The sequence below is a fragment of the Prionailurus bengalensis genome, chromosome C1, assembly GCF_016509475.1.
Source record: "Prionailurus bengalensis isolate Pbe53 chromosome C1, Fcat_Pben_1.1_paternal_pri, whole genome shotgun sequence".
Taxonomy (NCBI): domain Eukaryota; kingdom Metazoa; phylum Chordata; class Mammalia; order Carnivora; family Felidae; genus Prionailurus; species Prionailurus bengalensis.
Window position 1 is genome coordinate 214,454,832 of NC_057345.1, and position 22,241 is coordinate 214,477,072.

The 22,241-nt window shown below is 47.5% G+C and overlaps 1 protein-coding gene across 3 annotated transcripts in view; it reads left to right on the forward strand.

Moving 5' to 3' along the window:
• ARMC9 (armadillo repeat containing 9) overlaps window positions 1–22,241 on the forward strand; it is a 151,459-nt gene that overhangs the window by 56,104 nt on the left and 73,114 nt on the right. For all 3 annotated transcript variants that reach the window (XM_043578145.1, XM_043578144.1, XM_043578146.1), the window contains exons 12-19: window positions 318–410; window positions 3,839–3,929; window positions 5,184–5,307; window positions 8,457–8,596; window positions 10,255–10,331; window positions 13,003–13,077; window positions 16,853–16,943; window positions 21,290–21,345. In XM_043578145.1, coding sequence (XP_043434080.1) covers window positions 318–410; window positions 3,839–3,929; window positions 5,184–5,307; window positions 8,457–8,596; window positions 10,255–10,331; window positions 13,003–13,077; window positions 16,853–16,943; window positions 21,290–21,345 — 747 coding nt within the window. The remainder of the gene's footprint in view (window positions 1–317; window positions 411–3,838; window positions 3,930–5,183; window positions 5,308–8,456; window positions 8,597–10,254; window positions 10,332–13,002; window positions 13,078–16,852; window positions 16,944–21,289; window positions 21,346–22,241) is intronic.

A 22,241-nucleotide genomic window follows, 5' to 3' on the forward strand; every position in this document is an offset into this window, starting at 1 on the left:
CCCTTCCTGGCAAAACCCTCTCTAGATATTGGTGAGCTCTCCCTTATCTGTACACTTACAGTCCGGGCATTTTACCACTTCACTTCTCTGGAGATTCCACGTGTGCAGGTTGATGCCTACGTCACCCATGAGGAAATACGACATTGTAACTCGTTAGTTGACTGGTTGGCTGGGTAACTAACCCTCCCCACCCGGATATTATTTACTTCGGTTAAATGTGTGGTTACCGGTACTGCCATTTAAAAGATGCGCGCTATGGGAACATTTTTCTCCATATTAAGACTTAGATCTGTTACTTTTCTTTTTCTTTATTCTAGCGCTTGACCACATCCCATCCTGGAGAGCAGAGGGAGACCGTTCTGGAAGCCTACATTGGCAACGACCTCCTGGACTGTCACAGCCACGGCCAGGTCTCTAAGAGGAGGGCCAGAGCCCAGCCAGGGCCTTTATTTCGAGGGGATGATCTTAGCAAAAGGAGGAGGCTTTACTTTTTATGAGATTTTCAGTCTAGTGACTGTATGTCAGCCTTGAGCTCCTGTTAGCTGGTGAGATCTGCTGTTCACCCCACACACTGGCCCACTTTTCACCTCTGGTAGAGTCCTAAACAGGTTGAACTGCCTGATTCAACTCTGGAGCTCTTGCCTGTCGTTTTTCCTTTTCCCCAAGTCCCAGCTCTTTTCGTGACCCTGCCGCTTAACTGTGAGTCCCGCAAGCCTAGCATGACTTACGGCCGGCAAGGCGGGTAAGCCAAGCCGGTTGTTTTCATCTGGGCCCGACTCGAAATGTGTTAACACTATGTTTGTATATAGCTTCGGACCAGATAGGTCTGACGATGCAGTGGGGAAAGTATGGGATTCAGAATGAGATTAACTGGTTTCAAACTTCTGCCCTGCTGCCTCGGAGCCAGATTAGCTTAAGTACATTACTCTTAACCACCTCTGAGAAGGAGCCTCACCTGCCTTGTGAGGTTGGGAGGATGATTGCGTTTGGTCACGTGTGGGAAGTACTTGATCCGGTGCCCAGCACAAAGTAGCCAAGGCATGGCGGTTCCCCTCCCCACTCCTCACCCCCTTACCTGTTGCCAGCACCCGGCTTCGCCGGACAGGAGGAGGAACGAGCTCTTGAACATGGCATATATAAAGACGCCGCATTTCATTGTCCCACTGAATGTTTATCCAAAATGACGTAAATACTTTATCTTCCTATTGTTAAGCTCACAGCGTGTGCGCTGAGTGGAATATCGATACCCCTTAGGCTCGCCGATGAGACGGCACCCTGCAGAAACTAATCATGTTAGTTGTGCCTGTTGTGCACACAGGCAGTAGCGTTTGAGAATTCTGAGTTGCCAGTTTATTCTTTGAATGTAGTTTTCTTACTGCTCCCATGAAAGAGTTATGTTAAGTTTAAAAATAGTCTCTCAGATTCGTGACTTATTTTCTTTTATTTTTATTTCTTTAAAAAAATTTTTTTTGGGGCGCCTGGGTGGCGCAGTCGGTTAAGCGTCCGACTTCAGCCAGGTCACGATCTCGCGGTCCGTGAGTTCGAGCCCCGCGTCAGGCTCTGGGCTGATGGCTCAGAGCCTGGAGCCTGTTTCCGATCCTGTGTCTCCCTCTCTCTCTGCCCCTCCCCCGTTCATGCTCTGTCTCTCTCTGTCCCAAAAATAAATAAACGTTGAAAAAAAAAAATTTAAAAAAAAAAAATTTTTTTAATGTTTATTTACTCCCTTTTGAGAGAGAGAGCGCGCGTGCCAGTGGGGGAGGGGCAGAGAGAGAGGGAGACGCAGAATCCAAAGCAGGCTCCAGGCTCCGAGCTGCCACTGCAGAGCCCAGAGCGGGGCTCGAACTCACAAACCGCGAGATCATGACCTGCGCTCAAGTCCGACACTGGACGCTTAACTGATTGAGCCACCCACGTGCCCCTTTTTACTTCTGCTTATATTTATAATGGCATTGCAACCAACTTATCAGACATGAAGCAGTCGAAAAATACATTGTTGTGACTTTATAAACTCAAATGCAAAGAGTAAATTCAGTTGGATCTTTCTGAAACTATCTTATTTCATTGAATCTGAGATGCATTTTCCCCCCATGTTAGCATCTGGGAAATTGGAATGTATCTAATACTTGATGGCCTGTCGTAGTTTAATTGGCTGCTTTTCTTTCTCGGTTGTACATATAAAAAAAATAATGTATCCTCTAATGAAAGATGCCTTAGGTTTTCCTCTCTCTGTTTTCTCTGTTCTTTTTCTGAATGTGGCACCTCTTGAACTGCTTCTCTAATTTTACCTTGTCTCTCATGTTTTCCATATTTTTCTTTTTGCTTTACTTTCCGGGAGATCTCCTCATCTTTATTTTCTAACCTTTTAGTTGAGTTTCTCATTCTCCCTTTTTGTGACATTCTGTTTTTTCATGGACATAATACAACTTCTTGTATCTCTGAGGGCATTAGTGACACATTCGTGCTTATTTCTAGTTTTCTTCTCCCTTCACCGTCTCGTTTCCTTCAGGTTGTTCCCCCGTCTGTTTTGACCTTATCTATCGCCCATATTGGAAACTTATCTTGAGTTTCTGATAGACCTTGTTTAACTCGTAATGTTTTGAGTGGGGGGAGTGAAAGCCGATTGGAAGTTGTGAATGCGAGGGTAGGACCTGTAGACGCAGTGCTCCACTGGAGGGTGAGCCAGGTGGGCTCTCTATTAGGAACCTCTGATTTTAGGATCTCTGGTTCTTTTCTCTTGGGCTGGTCATTTTCTTCTAGGAAGAGTCTTCTGTTCTCCTACCTAGAGGGTGAGGATCTGGGTGCAGTGTTCCGAGACTCAGTAGGAGAAGAGGACAGGGTGCTCCCTATTCAGCATTCTTTCTGCATTTAGGCACTGCCCCTTACCCCCGTCTGGTGTAGAAGTCCTGCTTACCTGGGCCAGGTGCCCCCCCCCGCCGAGACCCTTTGTGTTACCCTTGCAAGAGACCAATGGGGGGAAGTATGCGGTAGGACAGTAGTGTGGGAGCAACAAAGTGGGATCTAGCTCCTGCTTTAACAGCTTTCATTCTTTCTTCTTTATTTTTTTCCCTTTTGAGGGTTAAGTGCTGTAAATTGGGTAACTCCTCATTGTCCATTGCTGCCTTTGAGACTTGACATTCTTGGGTCTGCTAAGTCTGTTACTGCCCTGCATTCCTGATTCCGAAATTGTGTTACATTTCTTGTGCTGTCTCTCTGTCCTTCAGAATTTATGTCTTTTTTAAAAAAAAAAAAAATCTGTTCACTGTAGTTTTACTGTGGTTTGCAGGGAGCAAAATTAGATGTGTGCGTTGGAGCTATCATTAACCTGGAAAAACATTAGCAACAGCAATAGCCAACAGTATTGCCTCCCTTGTGCCAGTCACTGTCTAAGTGCTCTGTATAATTGGTTCTTTTTTTTTTTTTAATGTTTATTTATTTTTGAGAAGGGTGGGGAGAGGGGCAGAGAGAGAAGGAGACACAATCCGAAGCAGGCTCCAGGCCCTGAGCTGTCAGCACAGAGCCCAACACGGGGCTCGAACCCACGAACTGCGAGATCGTGATCTGAGCTGAAGTGGACGGTTAAGCGATTGAGCCACCCAGGCGCCCGTATAATTTGTTCTTTTAACTTAGAAGGCTGAATAACTTATTTTTTGTCAACTCTCATAAAAAATCAGTTGGAAATGGAGATTTCCAGATGAAGCGTTGGCTTCAGTCCCTTTATTTCACCTCTAATAAATTGACACGGAGGAAGAGAAGAGCAGACCCAGAGAAGGGACGTGTGTTTACCTGTCACTTTTCCTTCACCTCATCATTTTCCTCTTTTGCTGTGTTTCCCCCGCAGAGGAGTGTGCTTCAGCTGCTGCACTCCAAGAGCGAGGTGGTGCGACAGTACATGGCCCGGCTCATCAATGCCTTCGCGTCCCTGGCGGAAGGTAGAGCGTCAACTTTTCCTCCCAGAGAGCAGCTAGGTCTTATTAATGCTTTTTATTCCTTTGAAAATCGACGTTCTTCTTCACGTTTCTTAAAGATGCTGTACGTCCCCTCCATTTGTTCCTGTTTAGTGCATCTCAGGTGTTTTGTGCAAATTGGCTGTTGTCCTTTTGCTTAGTTTATGTCAGAGCAAATTTTCATGGATTTAGAGTTTACTTTATAAGCCTTCTGGTTTTATTTTGTGAGCTTTCTGGTTTCGTAACCATAGTATTTCACTGGCTTTCAAGTATATAACAGGTAATGCATTTTCTATAGTTTTCTGCAAAATAAGGTTAGTGAAATAATCAAAGCTGATTCCAATAAGCACTGCACCATTTCCTTCAAAGGAGTGTAGCCTCTAGGGGCTCCCGGCTGGCTCAGTTGGTGGAGCGTGTAACTCTTGATCTTGGGGTTGTGAGTCTGAGCCCTATGTTGGGTGTAGAGATGACTTAAAAATAAACTCTTTTTTTTTTTAAAGCCTATAATCTCTTAAACCAAGAGGATTTGAAAAGTCCAAAGATAATACATACCAAAGCTGAATTCAAGATGATTTTACAGGGTGCCATTATCTTCCATTAAGTTCTACTTTGTTTCAGCTTTTTAAAATGTGAATAAAGGGAGTTTTCAAATGATGACTAGATGATGCTCCAAAAGCTGGGTCAGTCATTCATTCGCTTGTTTTTCCGTCTGTTCTTACAAGGGAGGGTACATGCATTAATGTCATCTGTATCAAGACACAAGTCTACAACAGGCTAGTGGTAGCTCAAGGCTTATTGTAGGGTGCCAGGTATGGTTCCCATCTCCTTCCCCAGGCCACGGGTGTGTCTCAAAGGAGCAAGGAATGTGCCAGAAATCATTACTGCTTGGTTGCCCCTATTATAAAGACTAGGGGCCCCATAATATATAGATTCCTTACCCTCTTTCTCCTTGTAGATCTGACTTTTGGGTTCAAGATTTCAGGTAAATAAAAGAGCTCCCCACAAAAACATAGTGATGAATTAATTATGTTTAGATTACAAAAGGAGTCGTTTTTTCTTCATTAGTTGATTGGATAAAACCAACTTTGCAGAAAAAATATGTTTTAAGTTTTTTAGAACCTAAAATTACCCAAACTCTACATAACGTTACGTGCAAAGTGTTCATCGAAAGTGGTTTTGGAGCATGAACTTAGCACAAGATAAATTCTTCTGCTTGTGTGTCTCTGGTTATATTATTAGGTCGTCTCTACCTGGCCCAGACCACAAGGGTGCTGCGGATGCTGGAGGAAAGGCTGAAGGAGGAAGACGAGGACGTCGTCACCCGGGAGAACATTCTCGGGGCCTTGCAGAAGTTCAGCCTCAGGTGCTGACCGCGTAGTAGGTCATGGTAGCTCCTGACAGTAAGGTTTAGCCACTGTTTAGTCCCAATAGCAGCCCAAGGGGCATGTGATATTTTCAGTTAACATTTAGGAGAGGTTGGGCGACTTTCCAAGATAGGGCTGGCAAGCCTATCTCTAATCCTCGAAACCATCCAGCTCAGGAAGTGCCGTTGTGGTGTCCTCACGAGCACCACGGCTGGGGCCGGCCAGGGGCTGGATTGTGTCTCAGGCCACGTGCCGGGGGTAGAGATGCACACGTGAGTAAAACCTGATGGAGCTCAGCTCAGCAAGTCGCTCGAAGCCTCTGTGGGAGATGTGCGCGTGGATGAGGAGTCACAGGGGGTGTGGTGGGATTTCCGTGGAAGGTGGGCGGAGCCTCCCGCTCCCCAGTCCCTATGTCCCAGCGGCCCACCCTGATGTCTCCATCTGGACCCTGTTATGATTTGGATCGCGTAGCCACCTAGAGCTTTTGTTTGTTTTTCGTTGACAGCTTTATTAAGGTATACTTTCATAGCACAAAATTCACCCCTTTTAAATTTTTTTTTTTTAACGTTTATTTATTTATTTATTTATTTATTTATTTATTTATTTTCAACGTTTATTTATTTTTGGGACAGAGAGAGCCAGAGCATGAACGGGGGAGGGGCAGAGAGAGAGGGAGACACAGAATCGGAAACAGGCTCCAGGCTCTGAGCCATCAGCCCAGAGCCTGACGCGGGGCTCGAACTCACGGACCGTGAGATCGTGACCTGGCTGAAGTCGGACGCTTAACCGACTGCGCCACCCAGGCGCCCCAACGTTTATTTATTTTTGAGACAGAGAGAGACAGAGCATGAACGGGGGAGGGGCAGAGAGAGAGGGAGACACAGAATTGGAAGCAGACTCCAGGCTCTGAGCCATCAGCCCAGAGCTCGACGCGGGGCTCGAACCCATGGACCGCGAGATCGTGACCTGAGCTGAAGTCGGACGCTTAACCGACTGCGCCACCCGGGCGCCCCAAAATTCACCCCTTTTAAATGCACCATTCAGTGAGTCTTAGTAGATTTACAGAGTTGTACAGCCACCACCACAAGCTAATTTTAGAACACTTCCATCACCACGCAAAGAAACCTCATGCCCACCTCCAAGCCTCATTCTTACCCCCGGCCCCCGGTAACCACTAATTTGCTTTCTGTAGAGTTACCCATGCTGGACATTTTAGATAAATGGAATCCTATAATGTGTGTTCTGTCGTGACCGGCTTCATTCACTCAGCATCATGGTTTTAAGTTCATCAGTGGTGTAACATGTCAGGACTTGGTTCCTTCGTCATGCTGAGTAACGTGCCATTTTATGGACACAACACATTTTGCTTATCTATTCAGCAGTTGACAGATACCTGGATTGTTTCTACTATTTGTCTATTATGCATAAGCCTCTTAGGAACATCTGCATACAAGTCTTTGTGTGGACACATGTCTTCCTGTCTCCTGACTCGGTGTCTAAGAGTGGAATCGCTGAGTCGTTCAGAATTCTTGCAGCATGGCGTTCCCTCCTGACCACCTCACTTTCTCTCGGCCTTAGTAAGAAATCTCAGCTCTTTCTGACCATCAGCCCCCTTCTGGACATACTTTCTTCCTGTCAAATGTGGTTAACTTTTTTTTTTTATTTTTATTAGAAAGAGTGGGGGGGGGAGGGGCGGAGGGAGAGAGAGAGAGAAATGTGGTTAACATCTGATTGATACGCTCTCGCTAGTAGCCCAAAGCCTGCAAAGTGACTTATTCTTTTTTTTTTCTTTTTTTCCCCCAAGCTGACTCATTCTAAGTGTGTATGTTTCATGAGGGAAAGCGGTAGGTAGTTAGCTCCCACTATTTGCCAGGTCCCTGCCAATGCTTCTTGTTCTAACTATGTGAATTGAGAAGATCTGTAAGTGGTAATATCCGGTTATTATATTCCTCAGATCATATGAACACTTTGTCTCTGTTTGTTTATAAATTTAGCCTAGTGTCGTCGACTGCATTTGGAAAATTTTTAGAAATTCAGTGACTATAGTTAAGTAACAGAGATAAGATACAAGGAAGAAATACTTCTTTCTGGGAGTACAGATATTTATTGCCAGTTTTTTCTTGCCCTGCAAACAGTAATTTAAGCTTCTCTGTTCTGGAAATATGCTTCATGTTTTTGCAGTTTTCTGGAGTCTGTACAGTGAATGTAGAGAGTTAGGATTACCAAAAGAGTGTAGCCTTCATTGTATTCCGGTAAATTTCACCGAGGTGGTGAGTGTGGTGTGTAAGACTAGCACAGATGGGCACCCGGCTGGCTCAGTCGGTAGAGCGTGTGAATCTTGTTCTTGAGGTTGCGAGTTCGAGCCTTACCTTGGGTGTAGAGTTTACTTAAAAATTAAACCTTGAAGAATAGCGCAAGTAGATACTGTCCAGGTAGGAGTTTTACCATAACCTGTTCATCGGGAGATGTGCAGTGGTCGTTCCTCCGTGGTGTTTTGATTTTCAAAGAATTTACGTGACTTCATAATGATACCATTATGCCTGATCTCATCAGTTCTTAAGGCCGGCATGAAGACATTCACCATAGCGCATTTTGATGAGGTGTTGGATTTTGTAAGGTTTTATACCTAGACTCTGGGTGGAAAACAATTCTGTATCAATTATATAACCCACATCATTCAACTATCCTTAGTTTCTAGAGACCTGACTCAAAATGGGATTGGGCTGGTTGTTTGCTTTTCTTGTTTTTCACACAGCTCAAGTGCCTAGCTGGACTAGAGTTTACTAAAAACCCATTTATTGGTGTTGAACTATTCCTATGGCTATCTCCCGGATCAAGTAGACCAAAAGCTATCAATAAATATTTATGAAATATTGGAAGTAATATTCTGCTAATTGTAAATGTTGAAAAGAAACTTTCAAAGTAGGAGTTCTCCTGACTGCCTTCTCTCTGTCCGAACCCTTAGTAGTACCCTCGAAAGGTAAAGGCATCTGTTGTTTCAGCTGTGCAGGTCTAACAACAAAATATCTTTCATAGTCTGTATCTCCTGCACAGTTTGCCTATTCTGACAGGTGTGCACATCACCCTGTATTCTTGCAGGGAAGGTTTCTCGACAGCTTTAGTTGACCTGTAGGCTTTTGCATCCTAGGCGCCCGCTGCAGACAGCGATGATTCGAGACGGCCTCATCTTCTGGCTGATTGATATTCTGAAGGACCCCGACTGCCTGTCTGACTATACGCTGGAGTACTCGGTGGCTTTGCTCATGAACCTCTGCCTCCGGAGCGCAGGTCCGATAGCACCCCTCCCCCACCCTGTCCCTTAGCCCTCTGGCTCCCCCAACAACCTGTCCTCCATCTCCCCCCCACCCCGCCACCTCCCAGCCCCTAACTACCCCCCCTACACCATCCCCCAGCCCTCTGGCTCCCCCCACAACCTGTCTCCCATCCCCCCTGTCCCCCAGCCCTCTGGCTCCCCCCCACCCTGTCCCCCATCCCCCCTATCCCCCAGCCCTCTGGCTCGGGTGTGAACCCGGACCACCACCCAGCCTGCTGTGGTTTGCCTTTAGTCTCCCTCATAGAGAACTGAAACAGAAGTCGGGTGTAAAACATTTCCAGCTAGTTATACAGTTGGTGCATCCCTGAAGCCAAATACCTTGCTGCCCTTGGAAATACCATTTTATGTGTTTACAGCACCTGCAGTAAGAGGAAATTAAAATACTTTATATTTTTCTTCATCTTCATTGCCCTATTCAAAGGCAGGAAGTTAAGAATTCTGATCCATTCTGTCCCAAGACAGAGAACTCTGTTTCCAGGATTCTACAGGGTTAAGTCGGTGGCAGAGCAAGGACGCCCGACCAGGCTCCCTGCTCCTCACCACAGCAGTCTCCCCACTTGACACACCGCCCCCCCGGAGAGGGGATTTTCACGCGCACATCTCAGCTCATCTGATCAGTAAAGGCAGTGATCGCAGCTTTTCTGCAGGTTCCATCCATGAAATGATCCGTTATGGGGATAGAAGAAGCTTCTTTAGAAGAAGTGCCAAGTCCGACCTGTGGCTGCCCTCAGTCTGAGCAGCCCCAGTTTGTGGAGAAGAAGTTGCGTGGCTAAATAGCTCCGGGGTATTCGTTAGAAGCTTCTTTGCCCTCGGATGCTTTGTAATCTGCACGGCCTGTGTCTTGTTGACTGACTAAATGACTGTTACTTCAGTCTTCTCTTAAAAAACAACGTATGCAGATATCCCAGCTTTAAAGCATTCGTCAGATTCTTTTTTTTTTTCTTTCTTTCTTTTTTTTTTTTAAACATTTTTTTTTTTTACTGTTTATTTATTTTTGAGAGAGAGAGTGTGAGCCAGGGTGGGGCAGAGAGAGAGAGGGAGACACAGAACCCGAAGCAGGCTCCAGGCTCTGAGCTGTCAGTACAGAGCCCGACGCAGGGCTCGAACTCATGAGCTGTGAGATCATGACCTGAGCCAAAGCCAGACGCTTAACCGACTGAGCCACCCAGGCGCCCCAGCATTCGTCAGATTCTAATCAGCTTCTCTTACTATCATCAGTTTATTTGCAGTGATTGTTACAGTGCTATTTGGACTTGCTAAAGCACCTGTGTGAGTTTTGTGACGCTGGTGTGTGCACTCGGGAGGTAGAACATTGCCCCGTAATGTATCGTGTGTTCACTGACACGACTAGCTCTGTGCCATCGTCTCCTGAGCACTCGGAGTGCACGGCCTATACCGAGTTCCTTCATTCTGCATCACCCTTCGGTAGATGTTAATAATCGCTAGGGAACCCCAGGAGGAAGAAACCGAGGCCCGGATTGCTTAAGTGACTCACCCAGGGTCACACAGTTCATTAGCAGAGGGCCCAAGATTTGTGCTCAAGTTTGCCTGACTTGAAACTGTACTTCTGAGTTTAGACACGTCATGTTTTGTTCCGTTGTCTTTTCTGAAGGGAAGAACATGTGTGCCAAGGTGGCAGGCCTGGTGCTGAAAGTTCTTTCGGATCTGCTCGGCCATGAGAACCACGAGGTACGGGGCGGCGCCGCTAGCCTGGGCTTGGGGGAGGGCTGGCCGGGTTAGTGCGTGAGCTCTGCCCCCCCACATTCTGCAACCGGGAAGCTGGAAATCGATCCCCCACTCCTCATTTCCTGTCGCCCTGCCATCACTGGTCCTTGCCAGGTCCCCCTCGGGACTTAATCTCCTCCTCGTCACCCGCCCCGCTTCATTCCACCCCACGCTGATTCTCCCCGGGGTGTGTTTGTTTAACGTACGTCTGTGGACACGTACGTGGACTGAAAATGTAGTTAATGTTATGTGTTGCGTGCGTCATCGTGTAAATCGTATTGTGCTCTAGATCTCACTCTTTTCAGACTTTTTCACTGTGTTTTGAGGACTTTACTGTGTTGATTTGTATACATCTCATTCCTTAACTCCCGCTGCTGCAAAACAGCCCCTGTTTGCAGCGCCCCCATCCAGTCCCCCGGGCTTGTCGGCCTCCATTACCTCCAGTTCTCAGCCGCCACAGGGTCCTCAGTGCCATCGCCACACTCACCCCCCCGAGGCCCCTGGGGTGCAGACACTTCGTCACTGCTGGCTCGCCTTGCCCCACATGGCAGTCTCGGGTCAGAGTCCCGCCACGCTGTCCCGCAGAATGGCCTTACCAGCTCCTGCTCTGCCCCGTGGCCTCCCCAACACCGGGGTGATTTTCTGTCGTCCAACCTGTGTGCTACAAGCCCTTTTTAAATAAAGTGGAGGTCTCGATAAACTAATTAACAGAAACTTAAAAACAGTATGAGGATTCTCTCTCCTGCTTTCTACAGATGCCTGTGCAGAAACCACGACATCACTCTGCTCCTGAGGCCAAGCAAAAACCTGGCCTCTTTAGCCAGATCAAGTACAGGGGTGTCTTAGCAGGACAGGACAGAGTACCGCTGGGTCAGAGTGAGGCACTTGGTTTCCCTGTCTCCATTCCCGTTGCAGACAGCTCCCCTCTGTTTATTTCTCTCATACCCTAGGTCCCCTGGCCCACCAGCTGAGCGACCCCGCTGCCTCAGCTAGCGAGGGTTCCGTGGTGGTGACAGTGTTTGCCGTGCTTTTTATATTTTCAGATCAGGAGCCCTCAACTCCTTCTAGACTCTGTTCTCCATTTTATTCAACTATGGCAGTTGAAGCCTGTGGGAAATTTGTCTCTGATAGTAAATGTTGGTTTCAGGTGTTGGCACCAGTATGCTTGCTACCTCTGAGAACAGAATAGACCGACAGATGTAAATCTTGTAATTGTCACAAATGCATTTGCCTTGAAGATGAACTGGAAAGTCTCCCTGTACACGTTAGAGCCTAGAAATGTGTTTGCCACACAAATAAATGCTCCGTGCATGGGTCCTGTGTGAGGCAGTCATAGTCTTGGAAGACGAAACCCAAAAGCCATGAAGAAAAACGTACGCATATTTGACTTTGTAAATAGTAGACTTTTTGGATATGGAAAAAGATGCCATGATAAGAGTCAAAGGACAGAGGATACGCTGAGGAAAAATTGGCCTCACATAGGACACAAGTTCCCTTATATATGAAGATCTCCTATAAATTGATAAATACAAGTCAGAAGAAGAAGATAAAGTACACACGGGGGCAAGTTACAGAACAGGAAATCTTGATGACCAGTTTGGCCAGTGGTCAGGAAAATGAAAGAACAGCCATAGGACGCCTTTTATTATTTTTTTTACCCATTAGATTGGCAAAGATTAAGGGACAATAAAGTCCAGCGCCAGAAAAGACGGGTGGGACATGAGCCCTTCACTGCTGTGGAGGGTGTAGCACAAAATCTGCTCAGAAGGGAGCTGCCATTTATCAAGCACCTGCCGTGTACCATGTCCTGTGTGGCTTGATGTTGGGGTTACCTGTGTGAGTAAAACATGAGTCTTGCCTTCGAAGAGCTCACAATAGGGGAGACAGAAGTATAAATATGAACCCAGTATGGTAGTGGGGGGATGTGCAGGAAACAGCTGTGGGGGGGGGGAGGGGCCCGTAAGTAACGTGGGATGTGTGCAGGAAGGGAGGGGCAGGGGGACACGATATTGAGGCCACACCTCGAAGGCTCCTGTGTGCCGTTCTGAGGAGTGAGGACTTTCCAGGTAGGCTCTAGGGAAGGTTTACGAGGTAGGAAGAGGGACGATTTGGCCCACGTTGTAGAATTTTGGCAATGATGGGATTATTGGGCTGACGTGTGAACATCAAAGGCAGAGACCTTTTGGGAGGATCGATGTCGCCTAGGTCATGGAGGATGTCCGAACAAGGACCGTGGTAGTGTGTGTGGAAAAGAAGGGTTCCTATCAAAGGCAGCTTGGAGACTCAACACTGGAGAGCAGAAGCGAGAGCATTCGATGATGACTCCAGCGGTTCTAGCCTGAATGAGCAGGCCGACAGTTAAGCAGTGGCATATGGCAGGAGTGAGCTTTGGGAGCCAGTAATGAACTTGGGTTTGAACTCTTCATTGTAGCTGTCACTGGGACATGCAAATATGGAGATATCTCCATATTTGGACATGGAGATATCTGTCCTTTGGAAACATGTGTCCTGGAGCTGAAGAAGGTGGTAGTGCTCTCTCTCCTCGTGAGCCACACTGTTCACAAGCGGGGTGTTTGATCACTGAGTTGTACGGTATGTGACAACTTGTAATTGGCTGTTTTTTCTCCCCTTAAAGATACAGCCGTATGTGAACGGAGCTCTGTACAGCATCCTTTCTATTCCGTCCATTCGTGAGGAAGCAAGGGCAATGGTAAGACAATGTGCTTGAGGGACACCTGGGTGGCTCAGTTGGTGAAGCATCTGACTCTTGACTACGACCCGGGTCATGATCTCATAGGTTTGTGAGTTTGAGCCCCACATCGGGCTCTGCGCTGATAGCACGGAGCCTGCTTAGGATTCTCTGCCCCACTCTCTCTCTGTCCCTCCCCTGCTCGTGCTGTCTCTGTCTCTCTCAAAAATAAATAAACATTTACAAAAAAAAAAAAAAAAAAGAAAGAAAGAAAGAAAGCAAATATGCTTGAGAAATTCATAAGCTTCAATCAGTGCCACGGTTCAGAAGCTGTTAGAGCAAGGAGATCTGAGACTGGGACCCGTGGCTTGCGCGTAGCTTATGAACTCCCTGGAATTGTATGCCAGATATGTATTTGCAGTTTTCTGGAGAGAGAATCTGGAGCTTTTATCATATTCTCGAGGGATCCCTAACTCCTAAGAACTACCATGTTAGAAAGTTCCCAACAGGCTTATTTTTGGAAAGTTAGTAGACTTTTTTTTAAATGGTTCGTTTTAATTTGGGGCGTTGGGAATGCCTATGGATTTCATAGTAGAAGCTTAGCAGGAAAACAGTGAAATGGAGAAAGTATCACTGAAATTCACCTGCAGGAGTCCTAGGGGACTTGCGGCAGGAGTGAGCAGTGGTGTGGTCCAAACACTCGGAGGCTGCAGACGTCCTCACAGCAACCAAGTGGGACAGACACTCTGGTAAAGACGATAAAGCTGTCTGGTTCCTGGTGTGGTTGGTAAATAGTGAATTCAATACTTGATGTGTTTACATTAGTGCTTCTGTTGGATTAAGCATAAAACAAGCTTCAGGTGATTAGCATCGTACGCGATGACAAGTGTTTCTGGATCTAATCAGCAAAACCACTGGAGTTTTGTCCCTTTTCTCATAACATGCGGAACCAGCTCAACTGTGTGCATATTAAATGCTATGATGAAGGGATTAAATATATTTCCACAGTCAAAAGACAGGCCAAATTCAGTTTGAGACCAGTGAAACATGTTCTTCCACTTGATTTTGCTTACTTAGAAGAATTGCTAAATCTCCTCTAATTAGTCATCTAAAATTACATCAACAGTTATGCCAGAGATAAAAACTCAATTAGGAACTATTCTGTGTGGTCACACTGAACAATGGAACTTAATTGCCTATCGCTTTGGGGGAAAGGGGAATCATTTCAGTACGGAACAAGGGAAAATGAACTTGGTTAAATTCTGCATTATGGTCCTTCTGGTGAGAGGAATTCTCAACCAAAGGAGAGACCAAGGAAGAAAACACGTAGGCTAAGGAAAAAAGAAGGGAGGTGATATGGATCAGACAGCAGGAAAGGCAGCTTGGAGGAAGGACATCCAGGGCAAGGGGCAGGGAAGGCAGGACAAAACAGAAGTAAAGGGACAGAGACCAAGTGGGGAGGAGAGATTCGTGTTATAGGACATTAGAGCGTGACCCTTAGAGATCAGCCAGGCCAGAGAGAAAAAGTGTGGAGGAAAGGGACAGTGTCTCAGAGACCTGGGGGACAATACCCAGAGGTCTCACACATGTGTAACTGGACTCCCAAAAGGAGAGGAGAATATGACATCATAAGAACTCTGTTTTTGCAACCAGGTAAAACATTCGTATGCTTGTGGAAAACGACAAAGAAAACATAGAAATTATATCGGTACCAAATGCTATGATGGTTGGTGGTCTTAAAATAATGCCCCCCACCCCCCAAACAGAGAAGAAGATAAAGGAGTGCACTGAGGCCATTTGAACTTTAAGAGACTGCCAAGGTCTGGGACGGGAGAGCGGTTCAGATCAATAGGGCTGCGCCGATGCCTGCTCCAAAGCCTCCCGCCCCCGGCGCTGGTGCAGTTGTCGGCCATGAAGCTCTTCCCCGGGATTGAAATCCCAGCCAGACAGTCTGGCCTGGGCTGGAGCAGACTCCTGCCCGCTTGATACCCTCTTCCCTTGACTCAGACTATCCAGAGTTGTTCCTCCCTTCCAGACCACTCCTTCATGCTCTCCTCTGTGCGCTTGCCTGTCTCTGCCTGCCTCTCTGTTAAATGTTTCCTTTCTCAAAGGTGCTGTCCTAAGCCTCTCACTCTGCTGTCACCCGGAACCTTGTTTATTCCCTTGGCCTCGGCTACCAGATCTCTCTTCTGAGCCGCAAATCCCTTCCAAACACAGCAGGAACGATCTTAACCATTTCAGTAGGCTTTACGCCCAGCATGGAACCCCACTCAGGGCTTGAACTCACAACCCTGAGATCAAGACCTGAGCTGAGATCAAGAGTTGGACCCTTAACCAACTGAGCCACCCCGACTCCCCTTAACCATTTACTGAGCATCTATTATGTACCAGCACTTGGACTGGATGCTGTTTTTTTAGGTATAATTTATATAGTTCAGTGCAATGGACAGACATATGTATCTACCTAACCAACACCCAATTACATTCTTTACCTTTTAAAGATTTCATGTTAACCAGCGTTGCCATCCTTATTTTATAGTTGAGGACACAGGTTGGGAGGAACTAAGTAATTTGATCAAGGTCACACTGTTAATTCATGAGGGAACTCAGATTCTAATCCAGACTTAGCCTTCTGGAAGGTAATGCTCTTCTCTACACGATGGGAATTCACCATGTTCAAAACTGCACTTGACATTTCTTTGATTCACTTACAGCCATTAACTCCAAACAGGCCTGCATTAAAAGAGGGAAATATTGGCTCATTTAACTGAAAAGTCCAGGCGTAACCATCAGGCAGACCTTGATGAGGGTTCATGTGTTACTGGATCCATTTCTCTCCCGGGACCTCTGGAGTCTGCTTCCTCTATTTTGGGGTCATTATTAGATACAGTTTCCTCTTGTGGCAAGAAGGTCTCATCAGCTCCAGCCACACGTGCTCATTCAGATCCCTCAAGGAAAGAGGAAGGCGGGGAAACAGATACCTGTGGTTAAGTCGGTATCTTACATTTCTCTGCAATTCTGTTAGCTAGTATTGAGAGTCCCGATGTCAGTGTTTTGAAACAAAGTAAATATTACACAATATGGTGCCTTTATAATTCTTTTGATAGAAGAAGAACAATAGCTGTTTAAAAAGAGGTTCTGTTTGTTCATTTATTTCTCTAAACATATGGCTTTACTCTTCATTTTGTTTCTAAAATCCAGAAGGAAGTGTATAAACGTAAAGAAATCACAGGACAGAAATTACCTCCCAAAACAACATATTGCCCAAACTAAAGGGAATACTTATGCAGTTAAAATTTTTCACTTTTTATGAGAGTATAGTTGATATACAGTGTTCTTTTAGTTTCAGATGTACATCCATTGCTCATCAAGACAAGCACAGTCACCATCTGTCACCATACATTATTACAGCATTATTGACTGTAGTCCTGATGTACTTTTTATCTCTGTGACGACTTATTGACTTTATAACAGGAAGTTTGTGTCTCTTAATCCCCTTCACCTATTTCACCTATCACCCCATCTCCCTCTGGCAACCCCCAGTTCTCTGTACAATAGGTTTTTGTTGTTGTCTGCCAAACGTTTTATAATTAGGTCAGATAGCCAACCAAGAAGAAAGCAGTTTCACTGTGAGTTGTGAAAAATAACAAGAAGAATGTTTAGTACTGAGCAGAGGTATCTTTATTGTGTATATCCCTACTCTCCTGCCAAAGGTTTTTTTTTTTTTAATTGGGTAGAGCTGTTCTCCCCCACAAAACAACTAAAATGCTAACTCTTACTCTGTCTACTGCCCCAGGGAATGGAGTACGTCCTCCGCTGCTTCATCAAAGAAGGCAATGCTGAAATGGTTCGCCAGATCGAATTCATCATCAAGCAGCTTAATTCAGGTCCGTTCAAAGCAGGAAGCTATAATCTGTCTGTGCATCTCTCATGTGTGCTGGAAGGATACACGGGCTTTCTTAGGAAGGCTTGTCATATCTTGGAATCCATTCAGGGGCTTTAAGGGAGGTGGGGAGACCCAACTGAACCCACTAACAAGGCGGTCCAGATTGTCCCAGGATCAACGATCTTTCACCACACTTTAGGCTTAGAGTCAACAAAAAGAATTCAAAAGCAACCGCAGAAACCCTGCTCTACCCTTACGTTCTCTTTACGTGGACCTCCCCCTCCTCGTTCTCTCCCCCCTTCACAGGGCTTCTCTGGGGGTCCCAGGGCCAGATAGGGAAAACAGTGCCGACCTCCGTGGCACCACCACAGAAAATGTCACTCTCCCGCGTGCATTCACGCTTTCAAAACAAACTTATGTTGCCCGCTGGTGCCATGGAGGAGATGACCCTCGTTCTCTCGGGCTTTCTCCGTTACCGTGACAATCGACATCCCATAGTAAGCAGGACAGGAAGGTGCAGGAAGCCTTGGATGGGACCAGGATGGAGGGGAAGCTCTAGCTCTTTCTGTGGACTCCTGACATCTTGGTCCTGACTCGTACCCGTGCCAGAGGCACCCAGCAGCCCACATCACTCAAAGTCCAAGTGCACAGATCCTACTTAGCACGTGAGCAAAGGTGAAAAAATCAATCTCCTGATCTCTGCTCCTGAGTCAGCAGCTTGACCAAGGCCAAGAAACAGTTGCCCGAAGCCATTCACTGGAGGAAGCCCATAGGTGGCTCATGGCTCGCGGCCTGAGCCGCACACGGCAGTCACCTGAGGAGATTTAAAGTCCCCAAAGCAGCACCCCATGGTAGTGAAGTCAGAAGCTCCAGGGGGGCCCCAGGTGTGAATAGTGTTTACATTTATTTCTTTTTGAGAGACAGAGCACAGGTTGGGGAGGGGGGGGTAGTGTTTGAAGCTCCCAGGTGATCCCCACATGCAGCCGGGGTGGTGGGTCCCTGCCTCGGACGAGCACAGAAATGGAGAGGCTGAAAGAGGACGTTAGAGGCTCCTGATCAACAGGAAGCAGCAGGGAGAGCAGCCAGTGAAACCTTCACTCCCTCAGACCTGGGCACGTTTCCATCTGAACATCCTCCCCGTGGCTACTCATCCCAGATTCAGGTGAGCAAGGAATAGAATTTTGCTTTCTGCAACAGCTGCATTTCTGAGTTGGAGCCCCCACTCTGCTGGGCAGATGGATCGACAAAACACAGCGAAATAAAATGCGGCTGTTCCATGACAGCAGTCGGGACTCTGCTCGCTCCCTCACCGGCTGTGGGTAGAAGAGAGGCCACTGCTGGGGAAGGAGGGAGATGCAGGGAACAGCTGAGAACTCCGTCCCTAGCGAGTGGGGGTCCTCTGTGGCTTCGGGGTCACGTTTGGGCCCGGAATCTTCTTCAAGGCTGGCTTTGTGTTTCAATCTATCAAGGCCCATGCGCCTCCATTTTCTTGTCGGTCTCCCCTCCTTCCTGGCAGCCAAGCCACAGGGGCGGTCCCCCTTGCGCTCTGGCCCCAAACCGTCTCTTTGTCGTCTGTAAAACTGGCCCTTAAGCTAACATGCTGAAGAATGTGAAGAGGGAGGGTCAGTTAGACATTTCCGTGAGGGATGTGCTTTGTCAGGAAGTTATCGTGGGTGGAGTTCTGGTATATTCAGAAGGGGCTTGACATACACCTGCTTTGCTCGGTAAGTGCCAGTTTCAATAATGAGTGTCAAAAGTATTTCTTTTTTTTAGCAAGCACTTCAGTTATTCTGTATCCATGGGACAGTGGCAGGTCCCCAGAGACCCTATTACTTAGGAGTCTGATCCTTTGAAACAAAATGAGGAAGTCATTGAACGTTTGAATGGAGGACGAGGCACACACACACAGCTGCCTTGGGATATGTGTCGTGAGCATGGAGTCAGAATGAATGGGTGTACCAGCATCACTGTGAAAGCCACAGAGGGGAGAGCTGGAGTTTCCACCCCGTTCGGGCTTCATCCTCAAGTAGACATTAACAGTAGAGTATGAATTAGTAGTAGCTTACTAGTTTAAGATAAGTCGGATGGCATTGCCACAATCTCTATTTAGCGTATTGGCTTTAGTCTATTTTAGTAAACATGTGACACGTGCGTATGGGTTTTCATACATCCGGGCCCATCTCAGTTCTCTAGTACTGTTTTTCCTATAAAGTTTTAAGGTTTCCAAGTACAGAAATTCCAGAGTATTTTAGGAACCTAACCCCACAGGTAGGGAAGGACTGCCCTGGGGAGGCTTAAGGGACGTGGCAGACAGAGGTGACCGCCACCAGCAGCAGCAGGGAGGTTCATCGATGACTCCAGCCCTCAAGGGGGGGGCCTGGCAGGTACTGGCCAGTCCCTGAGGAGAGGACGGGAGCAGGGCAGAGCCAGCATCGCCAGCTGGGCCGCAGGAAAGGAAGGACACTGATGGCTCCGAGCACCACTCACTGTTAGTTACTGGAGTGAGGGCAGCTGGCCGTGCCACAACCCAGGAGACAGTGCGGGAAGCAGGGCTGATGTCCCCGTCACCCCCAAGAGGAGGAACTGACATTTATAAGGTACTTAATTAAGTTCACAGGACTGGATTGTTCTGGGGAATAGGATGAGTCTGAGCCAACAGGCTCAGGGGAGGGGTTGTGGCTGGACCAGCCTGTGGCTTCACGAAACGTCTAAGATTCTTTTTTAAAAAGTGGGAGGGGGCATTTGCATATTGGAAAAAGAAATGTCCACAGCTGATGAATACAGCAGCACCCCCGTTTCGAAAGCCACCTGCTTGATAGGCATTTACCTGCAGGTGGCACGGAGCAGAGCTCTACGTGTGCTGGGAGGGCACAGAAGTTAGGTGAGGGAGCTTCAGCTCAAGTGCAGAATGGCATAATTTCCCCATCTGCAAGGTAGTTTTCTTGACTTGAACAGCCTTCCGTGACAGGGGTGGGGCCGTGATGGGCGTGGAGGTGTGCAAGCCCCCTGAGGTGGGGACAGAAGTTGGTGTCCTGCAGGCCTTGGTCTAGCCAAGTCCGTGAGAGTCCTTCCCTTTAGAATGAGGGTTGTGTCAAGGACAGCGGGTGTCCCGGGGCTTCTACATATTCCTTCTATGAAATGGTTTTGGGGTTTAAGTTTAATCTGCCCCCTTTCTAAGTATGCTGAGCAGTCTCTTCAAGAATAGCCTTTGGCTCCTTGCCTCCTACTTCCTATTTGACTTCCTCTCTTCTCTCAGGCTCTCTTTACTTTCATGTCATCTGTTCAAGAAACAAATGATCGTTAAGGAAGAGGCATTAGGGATAGAGGGATGAGTAAGCCCGGTGCTCTGTTCTCAGGGACTCACAATTCAGTACAATGGGTGAGGAAGATGCCCAGACAAGTCCATAGCCATTCGTGCATGAGTAAACTGATCATCCCGAAGTGGCAAGTACTATCAGACTGCTGTCCAGTATGGTACTGTCTGGTACTACTCTCCAGGACAATGCTGTCTACAGAAAATGCTGAGTGTTCAGCAGACAGAGGGGTGACTGCCCAGTGAGGGGTCAGGGAAGGCTTCGTGGAGGAGAAAGTAACCAAACTTCTCTAACAGCCACTGTGTACCTGGCCCTGGGCCAGGTGGCTTAGTTTGGTATACTGTGAAGTTCCCCCCACCCACCCTCCCACCCACCCAACAACCCTAGGAAGTAAGTGGTCTGATCCCCATTTCACAGATGAAAACACAGAGGCTCGTCCTTTCTCAGATTCCATTTTGCTATTATCCCTCCTTTATATATAAACTCTTAAGATCTAGCAGTGAACCACGGGAGCCTTCAGGAACCCTACCTGCCACGGCTGCTACCCCAGCCTCTGTGGGAAAATCATGGGATTTAAAAAACAGGCTTGAGTTGAATCTCAGCTCGGTCACTTACGGGAGTGTGACCGTAAACAAATCTCTTATCCTCTGTATGCCTCCTTTTGCTGTTTGCTATAAAGTGGGGAGAAGAGTCAACCAAATCTTTGTACGGAGGAAATAACACGCGTACAGCATCTAGCTCGATGCCTAGCAACACTAGTTTAATTTCTTTTTTTCTAAATTCCTCTCAAATTGTATGCTGGCTTTTAACTTTGCTCGCGCCACTACCAATGCGTTCTGGTCAAACTGGGGGAGAGATTTAATTTGCTGAGAATGATCGCAACCCGTGGCCGCAATGGCCCCAGAAACCAAATTGTTCCGAGGTGACCCGATTCTCATTAGCGCGTTTACGCGCCTCTGCAGCAGCCGAAGGATTTTGTTGGCCAAGACTCCCAACTGTGTTTGTAGTTGTTCATTTATTTTTTTCTTTATAGAGGAGCTACAGGATGGTGTTCTTGAATCTGATGACGATGAAGAGGAAGATGATGAAGTAAGTTGGTGGCCCTTGACACCGCCTAGAAAACTCGTGCCATATTATTGAGTCTCTTCCTTGCCTCGAAGAGTTAGTCCAGAAATGGAGGTCTTGATCCCTGCAGCATTATTCCTCACAGTGCTGGAGCTTGGCTAAGCTCAGCTGCGGGGGGTCTTGCCCGTCTCAGTTGAGGTGTCGTGTGGCTGCTTTCCGCGTCCAAGCTGGCCTCCCACCCTCCCCGGCCCCTCCGCGTGGCCTCCGATCGCCCAGCGGTCAGGCTTACGGTTCCTCACCGGTCGGTGGCTGGGCTCCAAGAGGGAGGAAGTGAAAGCTTCCAGTCCTCTTCCGGGCTCAGCGGTCTCAGAACATCCCTTCTGCTGTGTTCTGCTCGGGGCACATCACAAGAGTGGCCCAGACTGGGGGACGGAGGTTAGACTCCACCGACGGGAGGGTTCGAGGCGGGAGGATTGGGGGTGGCCATGTCTGAAGGACACGTGCCGCCCCTGGGGTGGGTTTTCCTCAGCCACAGCACGCAGGTGTCACGCTCCACAGCACTCGGGGCTTATGGGAGGTTGAAAGGCAGCACTTCTGCGACCTGAGTCTTTTGCTTTGAAGGGGCCCGAGCCTGCCCTGGTCTTCCTCATGTTTGGGAGCGTCGGGCCCGGAGGCTCCCCGTGAGGCTCTCTAGGCTGAGAGGCTTGGTTCAGAGCGGGCAGAACCAACCACCTTGCTGTTTTATTTGCGCTGTTTCAATATGGGTTTCCTCGGCTCTGCAAAATCTGCTGACCTGGTTTTTTAAAACCAGAAGGTTCAGAACTAACGTCGGTGAGTCTCATGAAGCGCGGATAGAGAATGGCGACTCGTGGGCGGGAGATGGGTTTTTCAGAGACGAGCTTTCTCCTCGTTCTTCCTCC